The sequence below is a fragment of the Nerophis lumbriciformis genome, linkage group LG37, assembly GCF_033978685.3.
Source record: "Nerophis lumbriciformis linkage group LG37, RoL_Nlum_v2.1, whole genome shotgun sequence".
Classification (NCBI taxonomy): Eukaryota; Metazoa; Chordata; class Actinopteri; order Syngnathiformes; family Syngnathidae; genus Nerophis; species Nerophis lumbriciformis.
Genome location: NC_084584.2, coordinates 1,607,501 through 1,618,341, shown reverse-complemented (window position 1 = coordinate 1,618,341; position 10,841 = coordinate 1,607,501). Strand labels below are relative to the sequence as shown.

Here is a 10,841-nt window from a genome sequence, read left to right as displayed (position 1 = left end):
ACACTTTTTTTGATTTATTATTGAACTTGATGCAAGTTATAACACTTTTGTTTTATTTATTATTGAACTTGATGCAAGTTATAACACTTTTTTTGATTCATTATTGAACTTGATGCAAGTTATTTGATTTATTATTGAACTTGATGCAAGTTATAACACTTTTATTTGATTTATTATTGAACTTGATGCAAGTTATAACACTTTTGTTTTATTTATTATTGAACTTGATGGAAGTTCTTTTATTTATTATTGAACTTAATGTTATTTTATGTTATTGAGTTGGAATGTATACAACTTGATGTTCAATAAATTTGAAAATGTTAAAGCTTGGCATTAGCGCTCTGTTGGGGCGATGGGGGCAGGTGGGGCTTGAAAACTCCCCCTTGTCCAAAGTGGGGGATGACAAAAAAAGTTTGAGAACCACTGGTCTACGTGCACCTGACGTGACGAATCCACGAAAAGTGATGGACGTATTGAGCTGGTCAGAAGTGGACCACGTGGTCGGGCGTGGGGATAAAGGGGGCGTGGTTTGGAGGCAGAACTCGGGAGCGAGCGCGGCGGTTCTCTTTGGGCCGGCAGAGGAAGCGAGGAGGGCCGCCGAGTCCTGATGGTGTTGACTGGAAGAGGAAGAGGAAGAAGAAGAAGAAGAAGTCCACATCAGACGCTCCGTGACGTCATCTAAGATGCACAGCACGCAGAAGGACACCACCTACACCAAGATCTTCGTGGGAGGTCTGCCTTACCACACCACGGACTCCAGCCTCCGGAAATACTTCGAGGTGTTCGGGGAGATCGAGGAGGCGGTGGTCATCACCGACCGCCAGACCGGCAAGTCCCGTGGATACGGATTTGTGAGTAGGGACTCACTCACTCACTCACTCATTCACTCATTCACTCGCTCACCTCACTCACGCTTGCATTCTGTCGCATCAAATATTCCACAAGGTTGAATCCTCGTCATCATCATCATCATCATCTGCCGCTAACGAGCTCGTCAGTCAGTAATCGTGAAAATGAAAATGAAAGTGAAAGTGAAAATGAAAGTTCTATTGGACTTTTTCCAGACTTCGAAATGATTTTCACAAAGTTGTGTTGAAACATTTTTTTATTTGTTCTTCATCGTTTATTTGTAAACAATCTGACTAAGTTGGTTCTAGTTCTTGTTATAATTATAATAATAATAATAATAATAATATTTACTGGACTTCTTAGCAGGAATCCAACACACGACCATTCATGTAACATAGGAGCTCATCTTCATTCTGTCATACCCTCTTTCATTCATTCATATCATATATTTATGTATACCTCTCATTCATTCAGTCATATATTCTCTCATACAATGTATTTATTCATACCTCTCATTCATTCAGTCATACATTCATACAATATATGCATACTTCTTATTCGTTCAGTCAAACATTCATTCTACAATTCGTTATTCATACTTCTTATTCATTCAGTCATACATTCATTCATTCATACTTCTCATTCATTCAGTCATACATTCATTCATACAATTTATTATTCATACTTCTTATTCATTCAGTCATATATTCATTCGTGCAGTTTATTTATTCATACTTCTTATTCATTCAGTCATATATTAATTCATACAATTCATGTATTCATACCTCTTATTCATTCAGTCATACATTCATTCATACTATTTATTTATTCACACTTCTTATTCATTCAGTCATACATTCATTCCACAATTTATTATTCGTACTTATTATTCATTCATTCATACAATTTATTTATTCATACCTCTTATTCATTCAGCAATATACTCATACCTCTCATTCATTCGGTCATACATTCATTCATACAATTTATTATTCATACTTCTTATTCATTCAGTCATATATTCATTCATGCAGTTTATTTATTCATACTTCTTATTCATTCAGTCATATATTAATTCATACAATTCATGTATTCATACCTCTTTTTCATTCAGTCATACATTCATTCAAACTATTTATTTATTCACACTTCTTATTCATTCAGTCATACATTCATTCCACAATTTATTATTCATACTTATTATTCATTCAGTCATACATTCATTCATGCAATTTATTTATTCATACCTCTTATTCATTCAGTAATATATTCATACAATATATTCATACCTCTCATTCATTCGGTCATACATTCATTCATACAATTTATTATTCATACTTCTTATTCATTCAGTCATATATTCATTCATGCCATTTGTTTATTCATACCTCTCATTCATTCAGTCATGCATTCATTCATACAATTTTTTATTTATACTTCTTATTCATTCAGTCATACATTCATTCATTCATTCATTCTATAATTTATTATTCATAACTCTTATTCATTCAGTCATACGTTCATTCATACAATTTCTTTATTCATACCTCTCATTCATTCAGTCATATATTCATACAATATATTCATACTTATCATTCATTCGGTCATACGTTCATTCATACAATTTATTTATTCATACCTCTCATTCATTCAGTCATGCATTCATTCATACAATTTTGTATTTATACTTCTTATTCATTCAGTCATACATTCATTTATTCATTCATTCTATAATGTATTATTCTTAATTTTTATTCATTCAGCCATACATTCATTCATACAATTTCTTTATTCATACCTCTCATTCATTCAGTCATATATTCATACAATATATCCATACCTCTCATTCATTCGGTCATACGTTCATTCATACAATTTATTATTCATACTTCTTATTCATTCAGTCATATATTAATTCATACAATTTATTTATTCATACCTCTCATTCATTCAGTCATACATTCATTCATACAATGTATTATTCATACTTCGTATTCATTCAGTCATATATTCATTCATACAATGTATTATTCATACTTCTTATTCATTCAGTCATACATTCATTCATACAATTTATTTATTCATACCTCTCATTCATTCAGTCATACATTCATTCATACAATTTATTTATTCATACTTCTTATTCATTCAGTCATACATTCATTCATACAATTTATTTATTCATACTTCTTATTCATTCAGTCATACATTCAGTCATACATTTATTTATTCATACTTCTTATTCATTCAGTCATGCATTCATGAATACCATTCATGTATTATACATGTCAGTCAGTCAGTCATATCCTTAATTCATTCATTCATAGAATGCATACACTTTATTCATTTAAATCTAATATTTATTTATACATTTTAGTCATTCATTCATGCACTTTATTCACTTTTTCCTTACACTTTGTTCATTAATACCCTTTATTCATAATTCACTTTATTCATTCCTTCACGTCATTCAGTCATTCCTTCATACACTTTATTCATTCATTCATAAGTGTACTTCATTAATCCCTTCACACACTTTATTCATTCATACACTTACTTGTTTTTTCATACACTTTATTCAAATATTTGTGAACTTTATTTATTCATACTTGCATACAATTTATTTATTCATACCCTTCATTCATTCACTCATATATTCATTCACAATATTCATGTATCTGTTCATACACTTGATTTATTCATTCATAGGCATCATTTATTCATTTACAGTATTTAATTCATTAATTTATACATGTCATGCATTCACTTCATTCATCCATTCATTCATACATGCACATCATTCATTCATGCTTATATACAATTTGTTTATTCATACACTTCATTCATTCAGTCATATATTCATTCACACTATTCATGTATCTATTCATACACTTGATTTATTCATACACTTCATTCATTCATTCATTCATACAGGTAATTTTTATATACAGTATTTAATTCAGTCATACACTTAATTCATTCATTTATACACATTATTCATTTATTCATTTCATTCATTCATATCACTTATTCATTTATTTGATTTATTCATTCATTCAATTATATGCGTCATTTATTCATATACAGTATTTAATTCAGTCATACACTTAATTTATTTACATTAATTATTTCACTTCATTCATTCATTCATTCATGCATATCATTCATTTATTCATACACTTAAATCATTCATTCATACACATGCATTCATATACAGTATTTAATTCAGTCATACACTTAATTCATTCATTTATACACGTCATTCATTTATTCATTCACTTCATTCATTTATTAATGCATATTATTCATTCATCTATTTGATTCATCCATCGGTCCATCCATTTTCTTCCGCTTGCATTTAATCCATTCATTTATAGGGGTCATTTATTCATATACAGTATTTAATTCAGTCATACACCGAATTTATTTACATTTATTCAATCACTTCATTCATTCATTCCTGCATGTCATTCATTCATTCATTCATACAAGTCATTTTTATATACAGTATTTAATTTAGTCATTCATTCATACACATCATTTATTCATATACAGTATTTAATTCAGTCATACACTTAAATAATTCATTTATACACATCATTCATTTATTCATTCACTTCATTCATGCATATCATTCATTCATATATTTGATTTATTCATACACTTAATTCATTCATTTATACGCATCATTCATTCATATACAGTATTTAATTCAGTCATACACTTAATACATTCATTTATACAAGTCAATCATTTATTCATTCACTTCATTCATTTATATATATATATATCATTCATTCATATATTTGATTTATTCATACTCTTAATTCATTCATTTATACACGTCATTTATTCATACATATCATGCATTCATATATTTGATTTATTCATACACTTAATTCATTCATTTATAGGCGTCATTCATCCATATACAGTATTTAATTCAGTCATACACGTTATTTATTTACCTAATTCATTTATTCATATATGGTATTTAACTCATATATATACACATCATGTATTTATTCATCTACATAATCCATTCATTTACACATTCATTCATTTATGCATGCACTTTAGTCATACGTATCAACCATTCATATATTTGATTTATTCATACGCCTAAATCATTCATTAATGCACATCATTCATTCATTCATTCATGTACAGTATTTGATTCAGTTATACACTTCATTCATTCATTTATGCACGTCATTCATTCACTTTAGTCATAATAGTCATACATATCATCCATTCATGTATTTGATTTATTCATGCGCCTAATTCATTCATTAATACACGTCATTCATTCATTCATTCATTCATATACAGCATTTAATTCAGTTATACACTTCTTTCATTCATTTATATTCGTCATTCATTCACTTTAGTCATATTAGTCATAAATATCATCCATTCATATATTTGATTTATTCATACGCCTAAATCATTCATTAATACACGTCATCCATTCATTAACTCATGTACAGTATTTAATTCAGCTATACACTTCATTCATTCATTTATACACGTCATTCATTCATTTTAGTCATAATAGTCATACATATCATCCATTCATATATTTGATTTATTCATACGCCTAAATCATTCATTAATACACGTCATTCATTCATTCATTCATGTACAGTATTTAATTCAGTTATACACTTCATTCATTCATTTATATTCGTCATTCATTCACTTTAGTCATATTAGTCATACATATCATCCATTCATATATTTTATTTATTCATACGCCTAATTCATTCATTAATACACGTCATCCATTCATTCATTCATGTACAGTATTTAATTCAGTTATACACTTCATTCATTCATTTATATTCGTCATTCATTCACTTTAGTCATATTAGTCATACATATCATCCATTCCTATATTTGATTTATTCATACGCCTAATTCATTCATTCATTCATTCATGTACAGTATTTGATTTATTTATACACCTAATTCATGCATTAACACACGTCATTCATGCTTTGTTTGATCATACAGTATATATCATTCCTTCATACACTTCACTGCTAGTAATCGGTTCATTGATTCATCGGCCAGTGTTAGCGTGTGTGATAGGGTGAGACAGGAAGTGTCACCAGCCTCCATCTTGTGACCAGGTGACCATGGCGGAGCGCTCGTGTGCTGAGCGTGCCTGCAAGGACCCTAACCCTATCATCGACGGCCGCAAGGCAAACGTCAACTTGGCCTACCTGGGCGCCAAGCCCCGCGTTATGCAGCCAGGTGACAAATATTCATCATTCATTCATTCATATTCATACCCATTTATGAGCGTATGTCATGTATGCACGTGCACGCTCCAAAGTGACATGAGCCCGCGGTCCGAGTCCAAAAGGTAGAAGCTCAAATGTGATTGGACGAGAATGCTCAAATGTGATTGGACAAGAAGCTCAAATGTGATTGGACGAGAAGCTCAAATGTGATTGGACGAGAATGCGTCTGCCGGTGGTTTAGCGGCGACCTCAGCAGATTGATCGATAAAAGTCCTCGTTAAAAATGTTTGTGTCATCCCAAATCTTACTTTCTTATCTTCATGGATGCTTTTCTTTTCATCTTTGCCAGGTTTCACTTTCGGAGTCCCGCAGATTCACCCTGCGTTCATCCAAAGGCCTTACGGGTAAGTCCGTGGAAATGTGTCCAATAATTATGATGACATCACTGGCAATTTGAAGAAAATAAGTCGTAATTTTACTTGGCAAAAAGTCACAATTTTATGAGAACACTTTAAAATGTTGGCGATATTATAATAATAATCTGAATTTTACTTTGGCAGAATTATGACAAAAGTCATCATTTTATTCCAAAAAAATGTCACTGTTTTACAAGAACGACAAAATTGGCAATATCGTGATAGAAGTCGGAATTTCATATGACAAATGTCGCCATTTTGCATTAAAAAGTAATAATTTTACATTAAAAAAGTGATAATTTTATGAGAACATATTGCAATATTACAGAAAGAGAAAGAATACGAGAAATTGTTCCCAATTTTGTAAGGAATAAGTTGACACGTGAGAAAAAGACTGCTTTTATTTTTTAAATTTTTTTGTAATTGGTTTTTTAATCTTCATTATTTACTTCAAGTTATGTCTCTGTATACATATTTATTTGAATATTTTTTTAATTAATTTTGGCCAAAAGGGGGCCGCATTTCAATTTCTTACACACACTTGTTATTTCATATGTTGACCAAAGGGGGGAAGCACTTTTTAAACCGACACACAGTCAATTTGAACAATCCCTCCTTTTTAATAATAATAATAATAATAATAATAATAATAACTGGGTTTTATATAGCGCTTTTCTAAGTACCCAAAGTCGCTTTACATGTAGAACCCATCAATCATTCACACCTGGTGGTGGTAAGCTACTTTCGTAGCCACGGCTGCCCTGGGGTAGACTGACGGAAGTTTTTGGGACCACCCTAACTTTTGATCGCGACGATTGGCGACACTAAATTGTGTGAATGTGAGTGTGAATTTTGTTGTGTTGGCCCTGCGACGAGGTGGCGACTTGTCCGGGGTGTACCCCGCCTTCCGCCCGATTGTAGCTGAGATAGGCTCCAGCGCCCCCCCTGCGACCCCGAAGGGAATAAGCGGTAGAAAAATGGATGGATCGCTGTTAACATTACGTCATCCCCCGATTGGCTGGGAGCAATCACGCCCATATAAGGTTGGCAGGAAGTGAAGTGGAGCTGGCTTCTTCTTTGTTTATTCCGAGAGTTTTTCAGCAGATTTCAACTTGTTTTTCCAGAAAAAAAAAAAAAAAATCCATGTTTTGCCGTTGGATTGTGTGCGTGTGTGTGTGTGTGTGTGTGTGTGTGTGTGTGTGTGTGTGACGGAAGGTTCCAGTCTGACCCCATGCCTCTTAATGTCTCTCTCTAGCTGAGCTTTGAAGGGATTATTGTGCGTCAGGACAATGAAAGGGTGATTATGAAGTGGTGAAGTTATGAAGTGGTGTTGTTGGCCTCAAAGTGTTTTTGGGTGACGACTTTTTTCCCCTCTCAGTTGCTTTTATTTTAACACGCTGGTGTGTGACGTTTTTTTTGTTCTGGTAACACAACAACAAGGTGATGATGCAACTTCCTGTTCTAACCAACACATCACTTTTTCTTGTTTGGGGGTTTTTTGTTTTTTTAAAGGCTTTTTTTGTCTGCAACTCACTTTACATACACAACAAGTGTGTGTGTGTGTGTGTGTGTGTGTGTGTGTGTGTGTTCTTTTTGTCCGGCTCCAAAGTTGCAAACAAATGTCTTTCTCTCGCTGGCTCTCTTATTCTCGCAGGGTCACATGGTCCCTCGGTGTTAACGAAAACAAGCGCGCCCATTGTGCCCGCACAAAGCCTCCAATGCTGACACTGCATGAAGTTGTGTGTGTGTGTGCGTGTGTGTGTGTGTGTGTGTGTGTGTGGGGGGTGGAGGCAGGGCCGGCCCGTGGCATAGGCCGTATAGGCAAATGCTAAGGGCGCCGTCCATCAGGGGGCGCCACGCCAGTGCCACAAATGTTGGAGAAAAAAGAAAAAAAAAGTTGGTACTATTATTTCTAAATACAAAAAAATAATCCCACGTTAATTAAAATGCAAAGTAAAGCCTATATAATAGAAATATTATTTGTTACAACATTACGCCCCCCCCGCCGCCCCCTCCCTTCCCGTATCATGACTCTTTGTGGACGTCACCACATCAAAAAAATCAACACAAGATGTCAAAACGGCCAAAACTGTCAGGTGCCCAGGGAAGAAAAAAGAGAAAAGAAGAGGAGGAGAAACGAGAAAAGACAGAGGTAGCAGGTAGGTAACGTTAGCCTACATGAAATGATTTGTCTGTTACAGAATGTGATAGTAACCTGGCTTTTTAGCATTAAGCTAATGTTACATGATTCGGCAATTGCTAATCAATAAATAGCTAGTTCTGTTTTAACGTCGGGTTAATATTGTGGAGGGGGCTAAATTGTTATGGAAAATAATAACGTAACGTTAGGTAATTACAGTACTCCCACCTTACATTCCTTGTATTAGATCTTTTAAGCAGGTGTTTTTTGTTTACATTGTTATTGCCTTCTGGTTAGCTAATGTTTGCCCTGCAGGTAATAGTCACTTTTCCACCCCTTTATATATTAGGTATAGTTGTAAGCCTAGTTGTTAAAGTGCACATCATTAATGTAAATTAAGCAATATGTATGTAAAAAATATTGTATTTCATGTATTCATTTTTTATTTTTTGCATTCATTTATTTATTCATATTTTTTTTATCTTGTTAACTATTCTGATTGTTAATTTGCTTTCTTTAAGTAAAAAAAAAGGTCAAAGACAAAGCTATTCGGTTTCTTGTGAGTATATACACTTCACTGACGATGTGGGGGGGCGCCACCTAAAATCTTGCCTAGGGCGCCAGATTGGTTAGGGAGGGGTGTAAAAATAGATTGGCCACTTTATTAGGTACACGCGCAGTTATGGCTGCCAGAAAAATCTATTTTGGAATATGTAACGATTAAAAGAAAAATAATCCAAAAATCGATTTTAATTAATTTTTTATTGAATTATTTGTCCTTTTCATCGTGTTGATGTAGATGATCTATATCTGCTGTACACACGTACTTTACAGAAGTTTTATTTGAATTTGATTTGATTAAATGTTTAGGTAGAATTGTACTCAACAAAGCAGTTTTTATTTGAAGTAAATATAGAAATGTATCACAGCCGTTGATTATTTGACGGAGGAATGTAGTTAATTATAGAAGTGGCACCAGGTGTTATTGAAAAAGTATTGATTTTAAATGGAGAATATTTTGTGAATCAAATGGTTACCCCCAAGAATGGAATGTTTACTATATATCATATTTGCAAAGGTGTATCTCAACCTGTGTGTGTGTAATCTGATTCATGTGTCAGTGTGCTAATTAGTGTGTCTGTATCTCAATCTGTGTGTGTAATCTGATTAATGTGTCAGTGTGCTAATTAGTGTGTGTGTAATCTGATTAATTTGTCCAAGTACTAATTAGTGTGTCTGTATCTCAATCTGTGTGTGTGTGTGTAATCTGATTCATGTGTCCATGTACTAATTAGTGTGTCTGTATCTCAATCTGTGTGTGTGTGTGTAATCTGATTCATGTGTCCATGTACTAATTAGTGTGTCTGTATCTCAATCTGTGTGTGTAATCTGATTTACCTGGCCGTGAACTAATTATTAGTGTGTCTGTATCTCAACCTGTGTGTGTGTGTGTGTGTGTAATCTGATTCATGTGTCCGTGTGCTAATTAGTGTGTCTGTATCTTAATCTGTGTGTGTGTAGTCTGATTCTTGTGTCCGTGTGCTAATTAGTGTGTCTGTATCTTAATCTGTGTGTGTGTAATCTGATTCATGTGTCCGTGTGCTAATTAGTGTGTGTGTAATCTGATTAATTTGTCCAAGTACTAATTAGTGTGTCTGTATCTCAATCTGTGTGTGTGTGTGTAATCTGATTCATGTGTCCATGTACTAATTAGTGTGTCTGTATCTCAACCTGTGTGTGTGTAATCTGATTCATGTGTCCATGCACTAATTAGTGTGTCTGTATCTCAATCTGTGTGTGTGTGTGTAATCTGATTAATGTGTCCGTGTGCTAATTAGTGTGTCTGTATCTTAATCTGTGTGTGTGTGATCTGATTCATGTGTCCGTGTGCTAATTAGTGTGTCTGTATCTTAATCTGTGTGTGTGTAATCTGATTCATGTGTCCGTGTGCTAATTAGTGTGTCTGTATCTTAATCTGTGTGTGTGTAATCTGATTCATGTGTCCGTGTGCTAATTAGTGTGTGTGTAATCTGATTCATGTGTCCATGTACTAATTAGTGTGTCTGTATCTCAATCTGTGTGTGTGTGTAATCTGATTCATGTGTCCGTGTGCTAATTAGTGTGTCTGTATCTCAATCTGTGTGTGTGTGTGTAATCTGATTCATGTGTCCGTGTGCTAATTAGTGT

The 10,841-nt window shown here is 33.5% G+C and overlaps 1 protein-coding gene across 2 annotated transcripts in view; it reads left to right on the top strand.

Moving 5' to 3' along the window:
* Positions 1–505: 505 nt before the first annotated feature.
* The window catches only part of rbm24a (RNA binding motif protein 24a), a 15,328-nt gene continuing 4,992 nt past the window's right edge, over positions 506–10,841 (top strand). The window contains exons 1-3 of one of the 2 annotated variants that reach the window (XM_061931090.2): positions 506–851; positions 5,985–6,108; positions 6,448–6,502. In XM_061931090.2, the coding sequence (XP_061787074.2) occupies positions 684–851; positions 5,985–6,108; positions 6,448–6,502 (347 nt within the window). In that variant the 5' untranslated portion in view covers positions 506–683. Of the gene's footprint in view, positions 856–5,984; positions 6,109–6,447; positions 6,503–10,841 lie in introns of both variants that reach the window. The other variant, XM_061931092.2, reaches the window with a different exon arrangement.